This window comes from Oreochromis aureus, linkage group 3 (genome assembly GCF_013358895.1).
Source record: "Oreochromis aureus strain Israel breed Guangdong linkage group 3, ZZ_aureus, whole genome shotgun sequence".
NCBI lineage: Eukaryota > Metazoa > Chordata > Actinopteri > Cichliformes > Cichlidae > Oreochromis > Oreochromis aureus.
The window spans coordinates 129190937-129208311 of record NC_052944.1 but is presented as its reverse complement, the minus strand read 5'-3'; the positions used below and the strand labels follow the sequence as shown (position 1 = coordinate 129208311).

The following is a 17375-nucleotide window of genomic DNA, read 5'->3' as shown; positions in this document are numbered from 1 at the left end:
TCCCACTACATGTGAGGAACTCCAGCTCCAAATGTTCTCCTGACCTCCTGTGGAGTTTGTGTGGATTACCTGCTAATGTCACAGTGTTCATGTTTCGTGTGTGTGAATGATGCTGTTTTACTTTATATGATGTTTAGAAAAGCAGTGAAACACTCATACTTCCATAAAACTCTACAGCAGATTAAATGGTTACATCCATCTTTAAACGTCCACACTGATGGTGGCAAAGGTCTGGAGGTCGGCCACGATGATGATGATGATGATGACGCCCAGCCAGTGGCCTGGAAAGCGGCCGGCGATATTGAGGAGATGACCGTGGAAAAGCCGTGCTAGGTGTGGAAGAGGAAGTGGCATGGCAACCTCAGGACCAGACGAGGCAGGACGAGATGGCGTGGAAGCCAGAGGCGGAGGCGCCGCAGGCGACGGCACGGAAGCCGCAGGCGACGGCGCTGCAGGCTGGGTAGATCCCTTGGGCCCTCCAGCGGAGACAGGTTGCTGAACGGGCCCCTCGGACCCTCCAGCGGACACGAGGAGGTGCTGGACGGGCTCTCCAGAACCCCCATAAAGCAGATGGCAGCATGGGAGCTGCAGAGTGCTGGATGGGCTCACCTGAGCTTCCAGCAGGAGCTGTTGCAGGGCCAGAGGGTATTGGGACCCCTGGCTGAATGTGTAGCTGACCAGGAGACTTAACTGCTACAAGGGACTGAACTGAGGGTGACTGCACAGGGAACTGAACTGAGGGCGACTGACCTAATGGTTCAGGTGCAAATGGAGCTGCTGATGACAGAGCTAATGGCTCTGCTACAGGGGGCTGTGCTACGGGGGCGGGGCTGAAGGCTGTGCTACAGGTAGCGGGGCTGAAGGCTGTGCTACGGACTGCAGAAGAGGTTGTGGAGAGTGTTGTGGCGAAAGTGAAACCGGTGGTTGAGTGGATGACAGAGCTAAGGGCGACTGAACAGGGGACACTGGAGACTGAACTAGTGGCAGCTGAGCTGCAGAAGACTGAACTGGGGACTGCAGTGACGGTTGTGGTGACAGGGACACGGGAGACTGAGCTAGTGGTGACTGAGTTGGGGGCAGCTGGGCAGCTAAACGAGCTTCTGGCTGGGCAGCTAACTCAAAAAACATGGCCCCGGAATAAACAGTCGCTAAGTTGGAAAACTCGTGATTATTCTCTCTTTCACTCACCACAGCCAGCAACTCAGAAGTCTCGGGATCCGGCTGTGGTGATGGGCGTCTGCAGCGTGATCGCCGCTTCCTTTTTGATGATGGCTCCGATGGACCGGGCAGCTCCACTTCTGGCCAGTCGGGCAGGTGAGCAGTAGCAGCTGGGGGATGAAGGTGGAGCTCATTTAGGATTAAATCCTGTTTGAGCAGGTTGAGCACATCTAGTAGCCAAGGAAGACCGGAGATTAAACGCTGTAGTTTTGCTTCCAAAGCGCGGTGAAATTCCCTCCCCTCATGTTCAAGCTAGAGTTGGAGGAGTTTTTCCACAGAGTAAATGATGTCCCGACGCAGTTCTTCTGGTGGGTTGAGTGCTGCTGGGTCCATGTTTGGTCGCGTCGTTCTGTCAGGAAGCGCTGTGTGGCAGACAGGAATTGGACCCAAAATGCAGGCACTCAGACTCGAGGGATGAACTCAAAAAACTCAGCTTTATTTGCTTGCAGGGGAAAAGCATACTAAACTACACTGGGAAAATATAAACTAGACTTTGCAGAGAGGCACAGGACGAAACACACAGCTTGAGGGACGACGCGACACTGACACAGAGAAACATAGGGCTTAAATACACTGGGGAATAATGAGGGAATGAGATACAGAAGGAGGGCACAGCTGGGAGAAATCAGAAGTGACGAGACCGGGGAAACGTAAACTGAACACACTGAGATCAGACACGGACCTTCAAAATAAAACAGGAAACACAAACGCAAAGACACAGACTCAGAGACGCGGGCTTAACACAGAGACCTGACTACACTAGAGGGGATACACAGGCAGGGACGACAGAAAACAGAGGGAGCACAGAATAAACACTGGGAAACCAAAACAAACTGTCATAATTCATAGTATCAAAAATAAGAGTACAAAAATCAAAAACACTGGATCACCGACCCAGAACCATGACACTCCGGCTCTGTTCCTGTGCTACTGCGAGTGTAACTACCGCCCCTCCCACCTCTGCCCAGCGCAAACCACAAGGCTTGCGTGCGGAGTAAAGCAGAAAAAAACATGCGAGAGAGAGGGTGAGAGAAAGAAAAAAAAAAAACCTCGGCTCCCAATAAGGAGCCAGCTCGCATCGTTCACTTCAAAGAGTCGGCTCTAAGAGCCGTTTCGTTTGCGACCAACATATCACTACTTAGCGTCTTGATGCATTCTCAATCATCCAGGAAAGTAAATCTCCAAAAGTTGAATCTGTTCATCTGGACGTAGTGTTTTGTGGGAGAAACGTTTCGTCACTCATCCAAGTGACTTCTTCAGTCTCAGCTGACTGCAGGTTTCCCCAAACCTTATAAACAGTACATTTGCATAATGACTGAAACCAGCCCACTGAAGGAACAATGGGCTGTGAGGTCAGTTCCTTAATCATAATTATGCAAATTCCCATGACCATTGATCAACAATCACTGACCAAAACCCACTGATCAAAGAACACTGATCAATGGCCATGAGTACCATTCACAGAGAGTTGGGGAATGGCTGCAATCACAGCATTGTAAGATGGCGAAAGATGTACCCTTAGGCCCCCTCCTCGATTCAGAGATGGTCTTTCCCTTTTCACGTAAATGGCCTCCTTGACTCCGCGCTCAAACCAGCGTTCTTCCCTGTCCAGGATGTGTACATCCTCATCGTTGAAAGAGTGTCCACTGGCCTGTAGGTGTAAATAAACTGCAGAGTGCTGGCCTGATGAGGTTGCTCTTCTGTGTTGTGCCATCCGCTTCGCTAGAGGTTGTTTTGTTTCCCCGATGTATAAATCCTGGCAATCCTCCTGGCACTTAACAGCGTACACTATGTTACTCTGTTTGTGTCGGGGGACCCGATCCTTGGGGTGGACCAGTTTTTGGCGCAGCGTATTTTGGGGTTTAAAAGCCACAGAGACCCGGTGTTTAGAAAAAATGCGTCTCAACTGTTCCGATACTCCTGACACATATGGGATCACTACAGGTTTTCGCCTGGGCAGCGGTTGCGGTCACCTATAACATCTCCAAGTTTCTGGCTTCCATCCTGAACCCACTGGTGGGCAGCTCTGAACACCACATCCAGAACACCCTGGATTTTGTTGAGAAGGTGAGAGATGTCATTATGGAGGTAGATGAAACCATGGTCTCGTACGACGTTACATCTCTCTTCACTTGCATCCCAGTCACAGAAGCGTTGGAGTTAGTTCGTAAGAGATTACAGGATGACACCAACCTCAGCAACAGGACCACTCTCAGCATCGACCAAGTGTGTTTGCTTTTGGAACTGTGTCTTCATTCCACCTACTTCACATACAAGGGTCAGTTCTACAGGCAGAAACATGGGTGTGCCATGGGCTCCCAGTTTCACCCATCGTGGCCAATTTGTACATGGAAGAAGTGGAAAGAGGCGTTGCTATCCTACCCTGGAACACCACCAAGCCATTGGTTCAGATATGTGGATGACACCTGGGTGAAAATCAAATCTCAGGACGTACTACATTTCACAGATCACATTAACTCGGTGGACCGACACATCAAATTCACCAGGGAGGATATGAAAAGTGGCAGGTTAGCCTTCTTAGACTGTGAGATTTCCATCAGTAATGGGGGACATCTAAAAGCTGACGTGTATCGTAAACCTACATATACGGATCAGTATCTAAGGTTTGACTCTCATCATCCACTGGAGCACAAACTGGGTGTCATCAGGATGCTACAACACAGAGCGAACACCATCCCCACTGACACAGTGGCCAGGGAGGCAGAAGAACAGCACATCAAGAAGGCCCTGACTAAATGTGGTTATCCCAGCTGGACTTTTGTCAAAGCGGGAAAGGCACCTAAAGAAAGCTCCAGCCGATCCAGGAGAGAAGGACAACCGCTGCCCAGGCGAAAACCTGTAGTGATCCCATATGTGTCAGGAGTATCGGAACAGTTGAGACGCATTTTTTCTAAACACTGGGTCTCTGTGGCTTTTAAACCCCAAAACACGCTGCGCCAAAAAACTGGTCCACCCCAAGGATCGGGTCCCCCGACACAAACAGAGTAACATAGTGTACGCTGTTAAGTGCCAGGAGGATTGCCAGGATTTATACATCGGGGAAACAAAACAACCTCTAGCGAAGCGGATGGCACAACACAGAAGAGCAACCTCATCAGGCCAGGACTCTGCAGTCTATTTACACCTACAGGGCAGTGGACACTCTTTCAATGATGAGGATGTACACATCCTGGACAGGGAGGAACGCTGGTTTGAGCGCGGAGTCAAGGAGGCCATTTACGTGAAAAGGGAAAGACCATCTCTGAATCGAGGAGGGGGCCTAAGGGTACATCTTTCGCCATCTTACAATGCTGTGATTGCAGCCATTCCCCAACTCTCTGTGAATGGTACTCATGACCATTGATCAGTGTTCTTTGATCAGTGGGTTTTGGTCAGTGATTGTTGATCAATGGTCATGGGAATTTACATAATTATGATTAAGGAACTGACCTCACAGCCCATTGTTCCCTCAGTGGGCTGGTTTCAGTCATTATGCAAATGTTCTGTTTATAAGATTGGGGAAACCTGCAGTCAGCTGAGACTGAAGAAGTCACTTGGATGAGTGACGAAACGTTTCTCCCACAAAACGCTACGTCCAGATGAACAGATTCAACTTTTGGAGATCACTACTTAGCATTACTCATGCTAAGTGTTTAGCTTGATTAATGCTCTGGCTCGGCTCTACATCTGCTTTAAGAAAAATAAAGTCACCTTGTTTGTTGAGCAGTACTTTATCATGTCACTTCATATGTTGTTGCTGTGCAGGTAATTATACGCCTCGGTGCTCTTGTAATTACGCAGTTCCTCGCCATCAACGCCTTCTGAAAATACAAGGTAATTAATATGTAGATGTAGCTAACAGTGTTGGGGAGTAACAGAATACATGTACCGCCGTTACGTATTCAGAATACAAAATATGAGTAACTGTATTCCGTTACAGTTACCGTTTTAAAAGGTGGTATTCAGAATACAGTTACTTTGTTGAAATAAATGGAATACACGGCGGTACTTTCCTGTTTCATATTCTCGCGGGTCAGGATTGTTTGGGTTTGTTTGACAGCTGTTCTGTTGTTCCAGGCGGCAGCGTTACGGTTGCCATGGTTACAGGGTGACGCGCTCTCTCTCTGTGTGTTTCCTGGGTGAGAGAGCGCTTTTTTGTTGTTGTTGTTGTGCTAAGCTAATAGACAGAATGCTACAGGCATGGCCCTAAAGAATGTAGCCTCATGTGCAGTGTAGTCCGTGCTGCAGGGAGAATGGACTACCATACACGTTATGTGTCTGTGAGCGAGGGAGGGAGAGAAAGGAAAAGTCCGAGCTGTCACGGAGCAAAAACGGGAGCTGGAAGCATGTAAATATAATAATAACCACCGCAGCCAAGAAGAGAGCCTGATGAGCCCATTTGTAAGTAAGCTATTAAGACTCGACTGTACACTGTGTTCGTGTTTTCCTCCGGAAAAAATAAGTTCCGTTGGAGCAGCCTTTCAACGCCTCTCTCTGTCTCTGGCAAGCAAAGTTGACCCAGACAACAAAGTAAAGCTAGTTTTCGGCTACCAGCCCGACACGGAACCGTATTTGCCCGAGGTCCCTTTACTACTGTTCGGAGCCGCGGACCTTCAGTAACAGTAATAAATCACAGCAATAGTACATTCACGTAGTTGTAAACAGCATGATAATATATTAAGTAATCCAAACTATTCAGAATACGTTACTGTCATTGAGTAACGTAACGGAATACGTTACAGAATACATTTTGGGGCATGTAATCAGTATTCTGTAGTGTAATACATTTTAAAAGTAACCTTCCCAACACTGGTAGCTAACATCCAGCCATAGTTTCATGTCATCTATCCATGAGAAGTGATGGGTGAAGTGCTGCTACTGAACTGTCCTCACTGATTTTTAAAACATCTCTACTGTTTATCCACCTTTGATGTGTTGCCGTTTACCCCAGGTAAAAGAAACTGCAGTTAGAGAAATCTTTATCAACAGTGAAGGTGTAACCTGCAACTGTCAAAAATAGCACACGCGGAAGTAAAAAAACTGTCTTCAGCTATGAATCAGGGGTAATGGTAGCCGTTGAAAGGCTGCCTGATCACCTGGTGAAATATCCTGACGACACAGTTCTCCTGTCACTGCCGTCAGGCCCTTCACAACACCATGGGCCCGCTCTTCAGGAATTTGTAGAGTGGTGTGACAGCTCCAAACTTGGATTGAACGTGAGCAAAACCAAAGAGATGGTGGTGACCTTCTCCAGTAGGCAGAGGGATCTGGCTGCTTCAGTCACCAGCACCATCCACGGGAAGCCAGTGGAGGTAGTTGAGGAGTACAAATACCTGGTGTGAGTACGAGAAAACAATAATTGGAATATAATGTGTTAAATTTGCTTAGATGAGAGTGTCCAGCAGTAGATCAGAGGAATAGGGAAGGATTTGTCTGTGTGTTTTAGTTTGGTTTAGCTATAGGCCTGAGAGTGTGTGTAATTGTGTATAGGGAGAGGAATTTATTGACACTGGGGGTCTGCCTGTCATAAAAGGAGACAGGAAGTTACAGTTGGGGGATGCTAGGACTGTATGGAACAGATAGGAAAGAGAGGAGAAGTCTGTTACCTTTGTCCCTGAATGTAATAAAGACTTATAATTATCACAACTTAGAAGTCGGTTTGCAGGAGACCCTCCACATGCCTAGCTGTAAGTGTAAGACAACAAGAAGCCAACCGCTCAGTGGAAAATCCCCAAGGGATACCTGAGTGGGGGTCTTAGTTTGCTGTGACTTGGGGATGAGAGGAGATTACTTTTACGACTGGAGGAAGTCACATACACAGAGACACACACACAGTGCTTTAACTGTTATGACGCACACGCAGGCACTCACGTGCTCGCACATGCATACACAAAAACAGAGTTTACAAACACACCATGTGGGTTTTAGGATGGGGTCGCTTATATAAAACTTGTTGTAACAAAAAAAGAAGTTGAGATCTGCAGAGGGATGCCGGCCTTGCATATCTCCTTTTCATGTAAGATGCATGCGTAACTGAAGATGAATAAATGTTTTGGTGAAATGACTACTGAGTCCAGTGTCGCCTCTGATGGCCTGAGGAATAGCAAGAACCGGCGTGAAACTGCTTTACGTAACACTGGGAACCATCTTTGACAACCTCCTGAAATTCTCTGCCAACACAGAGGAGATTCTCAGGAGGTGCCACCAACGGCTATACCTCCTTGGGAAACTCAACTTCTTTGGAGTCAGCACACCCATCATGATGACTTTTTACTATGCCTTCCTGGAAAGCATCATGACCTTCTCCATCACCTGCTGGTTCCACTCCCTCAGCCTTCAGAACAGGAACAGACTGCAGCACACTGCATCAGTGTGCTCTAAAATCATTGGACTGCCTGTTAGAACTCTGGCACAGGCTTTCAGCCAACAGGCCCTTAGACAGGCAGCCAAAATCATCAGTGACCCCTCTCACATTCTTCACCCCACATTTCAATGACTTCCCTCTGGGCGACGCCTCCGCTGCATTTCCTGCAGGACTGAGAGGAGGAGAGCCACCTTTGTCTCCAAAGCCACTCTGCTTTTTAACTCCAGCCGATAAGACCATTTCCCACACCAGAAATATAAACTACTCTAAACTCTTTTTATACTGCCAACACTTTACTCACTTTTAGTCACTTACAGTTATTTATTCACCTTTCAGTTACTTTAATTTTAAAACTGTGTATATACTGTATATTCTGTGTGTTTATTATCTCACTTGTGTTTATTATCTCACTATTACTGCCCTGTCCTTATCTTCAACGCCTCTTGGGGATAAATAAAGTCTTTCTGATTCTGATTCTAAACTTACTAAGTGTGTTTGACAGTAAAGTGAATGTAAATGTGAGACACTGTGTGCTCACAGCTAAAGGCTGCAGTCAGCTGTGTTAGAGCGTCTTTCACACAATCATCCTTTAATAAACACTCAGAGCTCCATTTTGATGAAGCTGTCATGTGTGAGCTTGTGTGCTGACATGTTGACAGAGTGACCTCAGAGCTTCTATTGAGCCATAATGGCTCTTTTAAACTGTTGGACACTTCACAGATTTTTGAATAGCACAACAAACTGTAACTTTGAATGGGTACAACATGATTCAAGAGTGTAAACTAAGATTTATGATGTGTATTTTATGATGGTATTGTAGTATTGGGGTATTAGACGTAATTCTTAAACTTACATATTTTTCAGTGGACTCTGGTGGCAGCAGATTTTACTTTTGCAGTGATTGAAGGATAACCCCCCCCCCCGTTGTACCGTAGAGCCGACAGTCTGCTGCAGGACCCTGAATGCATCATAAGTGTACAGGTAAACTCTCAGGTCAGGAACATGAATGTGATCCTGGATCAGTGTGTTTAAACACACAGTGAGGATGCGCTGCTTAAATTTCATGTATTTTCAGGGGTTATTGCTGCTGTCTGTAGATTGCTGTTGTCTCCAGTCTGTGAGGGTTAATAACAAACACATAAATGAACAATTGTTTCACTGTTTACAGAGAGGAAATCTGTTTCTACATATCTCTCTGCAGTACAGGAAGTCATTACATCACATCAGCTCACTTCCTGTGGTCTCAATCAGGAATGTGGTTGCTAAGCAGCCGTTATTCCAAATATGGACATTTTGGCCTGGTTTTGGACCTCTCCCAGTTCCCTTCATTGTTTGCTTCCTCTGTGTGACCCCCACCCAGATTAAAGAATGGATTTAGGAGTCTCCGTGCCTCCGTGTATCCTGTGTTTGCTTCCTCTTTCTCTGTGACTGTTACATAAATGTCAGTTTTCTCCATCACTCTGACTTGTTGACTGTTTCCACATCTGCAGGACTTTCCCTCAAATCAACAAATCCAAAAGTGTGGTTAAAATCTGGTGTTCATTACAGCCTCTTTGCTCTTTATTGAACACCATATCCAAAGATCTTAAATATAACTAAGATCGTAGGACATGTGGAAATGAAATTAAAATATTGTTTCATCTGAACTCTGTTCAGTGTTATAAGTAAGCTTTTCCAAAGTCGTGCATCTTACTAGTTCAGTTTTACAACTGTCCAAAATGGCTTTCAGTAACTCACAAAGCTCTATTCAGATTCTTTTCATGACCTTGTTCAGCCTCCTCCAGATTAAATAGACGTAGAGCTCAGGTAATAGACCAGACTGACAGCGTACACTCCACATGGGCTGTGTCCCAATTCAGGGTCTGCACGCTTGAAGTACGCATTTTAAGTGTGATTACGTCACCGCCACGCGACGACAGCTGTCCCAATTCGAAGTGTACTTCAAATGCATACTCCAAATGCGCCGTCGATTTCCCCAAATATCAAGCGTGGTCCGGTGCACGCTTTGTGGTCCCATATATCCCACAATCCATAGCGCGGCGGTGGGTGTGGATAATTTTGCCGTAAAATACGGCAGAAGGGAGCGGCCGAAGAGTGAACTGTCAAAAGTAAGTACTGAATATGATGTCACTTATTTATGTACGAATGTTTAATAACAAAGAACATTAAAACATTATATTAAAACATATATATATCATAATAATCTGACAATACTATAATATTGGCCATATTATGTGAGATGATTTTAGTCTCATGAACAACGTTAGCTAATTGTTATTTACTAACTAATCTTAAATGACTGTTCAGCACAGAAATGAAGCCCAACAATCATGTTTTACAGTCCCGTGGTCTCAGCCTCAGATACTCAACTAATCAAAGTGATGTCATGACAAAAATGAATGACCAACAAAACATTTTTTCGCCTTCATTTCTGTCAAACAAAGCTGTATGAAATATTTCTCGCGGTTAGTATCATGGTTGCTAGGCAACATGAGCAGCACGACGAAGGCTAGACCATCCCATTTCACAAGCCTCTCACTTCTGCACTTCTCGTACTTATAGTGCGCACCGCACGTAGTAATGCGTAGTGCTGCGTTCAAGCGTGCAGACCCTGAATTGGGACACAGCCATGGATCAACCAGTCAGAGTTTTTTGTCCTCCTGCAGCCACCATAGCTAGGATTATGCACTTTGGAGGGGCAAGACAACAGAACTCAGCTGACTGCAGTCTGTAGTCTACTGACATCTAGTGGTGACTGTTCCTGTTAGGTTTTGTATTGTTGATTGTCATTTATGCTTAGAAATATCTACCCATATATGCTTAGAGGTTTATAATTAGTTGTAGATTGGTAGAGGTTTGATCCTTAATAGTCTGCAAACTTTGTGTGCATTCCAGAGCACTCTGGGAGCATGGGAGAGGTCGTACCTTGTCTTATTGTTTTATGGTAGGATAAACGTATCTATATCTGTTTTAGGCTAAGTGCCTTTTGTTTAGATGAACTGCTGGACTTCCAGGCCAGCAGGTTTAGGGAAGTCATTTATGGGGTCACACTCTGACCCCACACACACGCACACACACACACACACACACACACACACACACACACAAGGTATTCTTTGTTCTCATGTATACCTATGTTTTTTTTTTTTTTTTTTTTTTTTTTAAACCTGTCCCGTTTGGTTCTTTTGCCATCAGAATTATTGTCTAAAGGCGAAGAAAGATGCCCAACGGATTTACTTTTACCAAATGGACCATCCCAGCCTTGCCGTAATGGTCCATTTGATTCACCTTTATTGTTTATTTTATTTTGACTTGCTGAATACGGGACAGACTTGACTGGTGGAAAGAAAGGGAGAAAGAAAGAGGGAAAGAAAAACAGCTGAGAAGAGGGACGGGGAGAAGGGCAAAAACCAAAACCAACAGAATAAGCAGACAAAAAATACATATATCGATCACCTGGATCACCTGTTGAGAAAGAAAAAAAGAAAGCAAGCAGAAGAAAGCGAGAGTAATAAACAACATCACAATGATATATGGGAATATGACAGTAAATACTAAATATTAAACATTATTGTGCAGCACGTAGGATCGACAGCGCACAGTGTGCTTTGAGGTAGGAGCCAAAAAGGTGTAGTTTGTGTGTGTGATCACCCGTGTGTGCACCTGTGAGCATGAGCAGCGCTTGTTTTTAAAAGGTTCCTTCATGTAATGATCTGCTAGAGGGTGTGGGGGCCACTGCCCCGTCCTCCAGGGCATGAAGCAGGTATGGAGGAGATCAAAACTCCAGACATCCAGAGGCCCTCAGAACACAAGAGACCAAGGAAGACCAACAGAGGGGCAGCAGCGCCACTATCCCAGAAAGAGCTGAGGAGAGTCCCAGATGAGGGGTCACTCAGCAGCCATGAGCAGAAGCCGGGGTTGCAGTGGCGTGCCCGTGAGCTCCGCCGGCAGCCAGCTGTGCCTGAGTGACCGAGCCCCGGGCTGAGAGGCCGAGGCACCCCATCCCAGTGGCCCGAGCGAGCCCCAGGCTCCAGGCCCCGATAAGCAGCCGCCAAGGAGTGAGCCGGTGGGTACCTGGGCGCCACCCCGGACACAAAGAACCACCAACGCACCCGATGTCTGAGGGCGTCTGCCACCGGCAGGGGAAGTGGTGGGGAGATGGGCCTCCAAACCTTGGAGGGCCTGAGATGTCCCCAGAGAGGTGGCGTCTGATACCCAACCTGACATAAAGACACAGACAAACAGGCACACACAGATACAAACATCTATTCCCACCCTCATGCTCTCATATACAATTACTCAACACTCACCCAACGTGGAGACGGACATAAAGAGGCGCTGTACACACAATCACACTCCCCAAGCGTACTCTAAGCCCCGGGTCTAGGTACCCTTGCCCCTGGAGGAAACTGCGCCCAGACCCAGGTGATGTTACCCTTTTCCCTGCGGTGGGAGAAGCAGACTGCCCGACTCCCAGCAGCAGGGAGGCCCCACATTCCAGACCCCAGTCGGACGGCCAACTCCTCCTCCTAGCCCCCCGCTCCAGCAGGCCGCAGAGAACGGGGTGTGAGAAGACTCAAACCTCCCTCCACCCGCTCTTATGTAGTGTTGATGTATGTGTGTTCTAAGGTGCATTTAAAACCCAGGAGGGCATGGAGCCACCTGCCAGAGCAGCAGGTAGCGTATAGTCCCTCCTGCTAGCCCTCAATGTCTACGTGTATTTAAAATTGAGAGGTGGGCAGCACGCCAGGGGTGAGGTGTACACCCTGATGGTAATTTGGAATCCGTGTAGCGTGCCCACCCCAAGATCCTATATGTATGTGTAATGAGAGTGTGAGTAATGTGAATGTCTAAGTTGTGGGATAAAATTGAGGCAGAGGCAGCCAGAAGGGGACAGAGGGGGGATGTCTCCTCTGCACCCTGGTGACACACCCCTACCCCAAGGCCCTGCATGTGTGGGTGATTGTGGTGGAGCGGGAAGAGGGAGGCAGCTGGAGATGGGGAGGGAAGGAAGGGAGGGGCAAGTGACCCCTCCCTGGGGCCAGCTCCCCCGCTGACCCCAGTAGGCACCCCATACTCTGCAACCCGCCAGGAAAGGGGGCCCAGGCCCATCCGGACCGGGGCCCAGTGCAGCAACGCCGCCCAGCCCCACAGAGCCCGGGACAGTCCACCCGACCCCACCACAGAGAAAACTGCACCCACCCCATCATCCACTCATCTTCCAGACTACACAAGACAATAGGCGCCCAGGCTGAGATCTTCCTCCACCTCTCCTGTATCTCCCCCTCCTGCAGAGAGAGTTCCTGAAGAGAGGAAATCTCCTGCAGGATTTGACAACCTCCCCACCAGTTGAAGAGCCCCCAGGTGGTTCGATGCACAGGCGGCACCCTGCGCCAGGACTGGGCCCCATACACCCACCCGCCCACAACCCCGGCAACACACCAACCAGGACCCAAGCCCCTGAGGCCTGGCCAGGGCCCCAGCCCAGAGACGGAGTGCCCCCAGAACCTCACGCCCATCCCGGACCCACCCAGGGGCAGCCAGGCTACCAGGTCAGTAACCCACGTCCGTCAGCACAGACCCTCCCCTAGCCCTGCTGCACGCAGCCACGAGGAAACCGTCACCTAAGAGCCAACAGAGCCCCTAATTGGCCATGACCGTTATCCCGGGTTGAGCCCCCCAAGGAAGATGCTCCCGGGGAACCCCCTGATGCCCTAAGCCCGTCCCTACCCCCACACCAATCACAACAGTGAAGGTGGGACCAAACTAAGACCCCCCACCCCCACTAGGTGATGGAGCTGATCAAAGGAGCCCAGAGCAATTGATCTGATGTGGTGGCAGAGGCTGTATCAAGACTAATGTAATCTAATAGATAATTTCTATATTGGTTAGAATTAAGATTATTTTTATTTTTCCAGTTCATGACGACTGTTTTCTTGGCTATGCATAGGGCAGTGAAAACCATATGGGCTATATTCTTTTCCGGAGTGACATTATCTAAGCTGCCCAACAAACATACTAAAGGGGAAGTTGGAATGTTACATTTCAGACACTTTGATAAGTCTTCACATATCTCACGCCAAAACTTCTGAACTGGTGGACAGAACCAAAGAGCGTGGATATAATTGTCCGGTGAATTGGTTTGGCAGTGTGAGCAGTTGTTGGTAGACGTAAAGCCCATCTTGAACATCCGATGGCCTGTATAGTGCACTCTATGTAGTATTTTGTATTGAATTAATTGAAGACTGGGATTTCTAATTAGATGAAAGGTTTTAAGCAAATCTGAGACCAGAAGTTTTGGTCAAAGTTAACTGATAAATCCGCTTCCCATTTTGCAATAGGAAGTGATATTGATTCATCTGTTTTAGAAAGCATTCTGTATATTTTGGATAGTAATTTGGGGGTTTTAAGAGTAAGAAATTGAACCACACTTGGTGGCGTTTGTAGTTCAACTTGACCCGGTTTAAATCTCTTTTTTATTATGGATTTAATTTGTTGATATTCTAAAAATCGTTTCTTGTTGATCCCATATTGTGTAACTAGTCTGTCAAATGAAATAAATTCTGTTCCTTCTAGTATATGTTCTAAGTATTTGATTCCTTTACCACTCCAATCTGAAAAGTTTATCATATTATTGTTTTTTGTAATATGTCAGGGTTGTTCCAGATAGGTGTACGTTTGCATGGGATTAATGAAGACTCTGTCAACTTCAGAAACTCCCACCACGCTGTCAGAGAAGAGCTGATGTTGATGCTTTTGAAGCATTCATGTCGTTGGATGTTTGAGCTGATAAATGGTAGATCTGAAATCTCTAGATTATTGCAAAGTGCTTGTTCTACATCTAGCCAAGGTTCATCTAAGAGGGTATGTTTTTGCCATCCTGAGATAAACTGAAGCCTGTTGGCTAAGAAGTAGTGCTGAAAGTTAGGTAGTTCTAATCCTCCTTTATCCTTGGTCTTTTGTAGTGTTTTTAAGCTTATACGTGGGGGCTTATTTTTCCAAAGGAATTTGGACATATATGAATCTAGAGATCTGAACCAATCTTGCGGCGGTTTAGTTGGGATCATTGAGAATAAATAATTTATTTTTGGTAATACCATCATTTTTATCGCGGCAACCCTTCCCATGAGTGATATGGGTAGACATTTCCACCTAGCCAGATCACCTTCTACCTTCTTTAAAAGTGGGATATGGTTTAATTTAGTTAGATCTGCAAGCTTGGGAGATACATTAATACCTAAATATTTTATATTTCCCGATTGCAGTGGAGTAGAAGAGGAATTATGGAAGGAGCAATTAATCGGAAGGACTGTAGATTTTGACCAGTTAATTGAGTAATCTGATATTCTTGCAAACGAGTTTATCAGTTCAATCACCCCAGAGATATTGGTTTGTGAATTTTGGAGAAAGAGTAACACATCATCCGCATAAAGGCTGATTTTATGTTCTACATTCTTGCATTTTATGCCCTTAATTACTGAATTCTGTCTAATTGCTGCTGCTAGTGGTTCGATAAAATTGCAAACAGTGAAGGGAGAGTGGGCATCCCTGCCTGGTGCCCCTCAGGAGACAGAAGCTGGAGGATGTCTGGTCATTTGTTCTCACACAAGCTGTTGGGGAATTATATAATATTTTTAACCAGTTGATGAAAGAGGATCCAAAACCAAATTTATGTAAAGTTGCAAATAGAAATTTCAGTTAACTCTGTCAAGCGCTTTTTCTGCATCTAAAGAAAATATTGTAGTTTCAAGGTTTTTACTGTATGAGTAGTCTATCAAATTAAGTAATCTACGTGTATTTGTTGATGAGTGCCTACCTTTTATGAAACCAGTTTGGTCAGGATGAATTAAGAGGGGTTATTTTCTCTAATCTCTTTGAGAGAGCTTTGCAGATTATTTTGAGGTCTACATTTATAAGGGATATTGGACGATAGCTTGAGGGATATACAGGGTCTTTGCCTGGTTTTAGTAAGAGATTAATGTTTGCAGAATTCATATTTGATGGAAGTCTGCCATTTTCTTTGATTTCCAACAACGTTCTGTATAAAACTGGTGCTAGAATCGTCCAGAATTCTTTGTAGAATTCTGCAGGAAAGCCATCTGGGCCTGGAGCCTTATTATTGGGCATACTTATCAGGGCTTCCTGGAGTTCACCTGGTGTCAGTGGCGAATCTAGTGCCATTGCTTGAGTGTCTGATAATTTTGGGAGAGTTATGTTGTCTAAAAACTGATCAATTTCCTTTTTAGATGGGTTTATTTGTGGTGAATACAACGTTTTATAGAAATCCCTGAAAATGTTGTTTATTTGTTTGGTCATATACTGTGTTCCCAGATGAATCTTGAACAGCACATATAGTTGTTTTTTCTTTATTTATTTTTAGCTGGTTTGCTAGAAATTGACCGGATTTATTACTATGTTCATAATTTTGTAAGCGTAGTCTTTGTACTAAGAATTTTGTTTTTTATCAATTATCTCATTTAATTCTAGTTTTGTTTTGCGTATTTTGTTCAATGTTTCCTGATCTTGGTGGTATGCGTGAGGCTTCTTCTAGGGATTTGATGGTTTTTCTAATTCCTGAATATTTTTGTTTTCTTTTTCTTTTTATGTGATGAGAAAGAAATTATTTTACCTCTCATCACAGCTTTCCTGCTTCCCATAGAACAGAAGCTGATGTTCGGGAGTGTCATTATAGTCTAAATATGAAGTCCACTCTTTTTAAAATATTTAATAAAGTCTTCATCTTTAAGCAGTGAAGTATTAAATCTCCAGTTTTTACTTGGCGTAGTATTATTCTTGTGCATTAGTGTTAAAGATACAGGAGCATGATCGCTGACAGCTATAGGATGAATCTCAGTGTCTGAAATGTCACTCAGCAGTGAGCTGCTGACCAAAAATAATCCAGACGAGAGTAGGAGTGATGAACATGTGAGAAGAAAGAATATTCCTTACTGTTGGGGTGGAGGGGCGCCATGCATCGCAAAGACCAAAGTCGCTCATATACTGTTTGATTATATTTGTGGACTGCCAATTACGCTGAGTTCCTGCTGTATTGAGCCTATCCATTTCTTCATTTAGTCCAAGGTTGAGGTCGCCTCCAAGAACAAGTGTGCCATCTAAGTGTTCAGAGAGTGCACTGAAAAAAACCGTGAAAGAATGAGGGTCATCAACATTTGGACCATATACACTTACAATACATAGCTTTTTATCACATATAGATAGTTTAATGATTAAGAATCTGCCCTCTGGATCTATAACTGTATCGAGTACTGTGAAATTAATATTTTTATGGATTAAAATTGCTACTCCCTTTGTCTAGAATTATAACAAGCTGAGAACACATTAGGAAACTCAGGTGTTTTAAGTTCATTCGAACCTTTAAGAGGTCTGTGGGTCTCTTGTAAAGGACAACATCTGCCTGTAGTTTTTGAGTTGGTTAAATATTTTTAACCTCTTTTCTCTGGAGCCAGCTCCATTTACATTCCATGTAACGAATCTTAGTTCACCCATAGATATGTTTGTATAACTAGGGGTGTATGCTGCTGTGTGTGGCTTAGACAGGTGGAGAGAATACATCACCAGTTCATAAATAAAAGAGGAGAGAGAGAAAAAATGCGTGGCGAGATGCTCCCTGAGTCTGATTATGTGTGTGCATATTTACTAATATGAGTAGTACGCTTGACTTAAGTGTGTGTATCCTATACTGTGTGCGCTGTCTGTCTGATGTAAATGTGCTGCCGTTGAGCGCATGATTGTGTGTGATCGTGCTGTGCATATGTGTCGAAATAAAGTTTGT

The 17375-nt window shown here is 45.4% G+C and overlaps 1 protein-coding gene and 1 long non-coding RNA gene across 2 annotated transcripts; one reads left to right on the top strand and one right to left on the bottom strand.

Moving 5' to 3' along the window:
* The first annotated feature begins 910 nt into the window (after nt 1–910).
* LOC120438079 lies at nt 911–8450 on the top strand. Its single transcript, XM_039608530.1, has 3 exons — nt 911–1314; nt 6361–6554; nt 7358–8450. The coding sequence occupies exons 1-3, from the start codon at nt 933–935 to the stop codon at nt 7712–7714; spliced, it is 933 nt and encodes a 310-aa protein (XP_039464464.1). The 5' UTR covers nt 911–932; the 3' UTR covers nt 7715–8450.
* On the bottom strand, nt 1307–8556 carry LOC120438090. Its single transcript, XR_005611659.1, has 4 exons — nt 8436–8556; nt 6315–6551; nt 4930–5039; nt 1307–1580 (listed from the first exon to the last, which is right to left on the bottom strand). It is a non-coding gene; the product is annotated as an uncharacterized LOC120438090 (long non-coding RNA).
* Between the last annotated feature and the right edge of the window lie 8819 nt (nt 8557–17375).

Coding starts and splice junctions, on each gene's coding strand:
- LOC120438079 (XM_039608530.1), top strand. CDS start 933: ATGACAGAGCTAAGGGCGACTGAACAGGGGACACTGGAGACTGAACTA. Junction 1,315..6,360: donor ACTTCTGGCCAGTCGGGCAG/GTGAGCAGTAGC, acceptor CACTGCCGTCAG/GCCCTTCACAACACCATGGG. Junction 6,555..7,357: donor TTGAGGAGTACAAATACCTG/GTGTGAGTACGA, acceptor TACGTAACACTG/GGAACCATCTTTGACAACCT.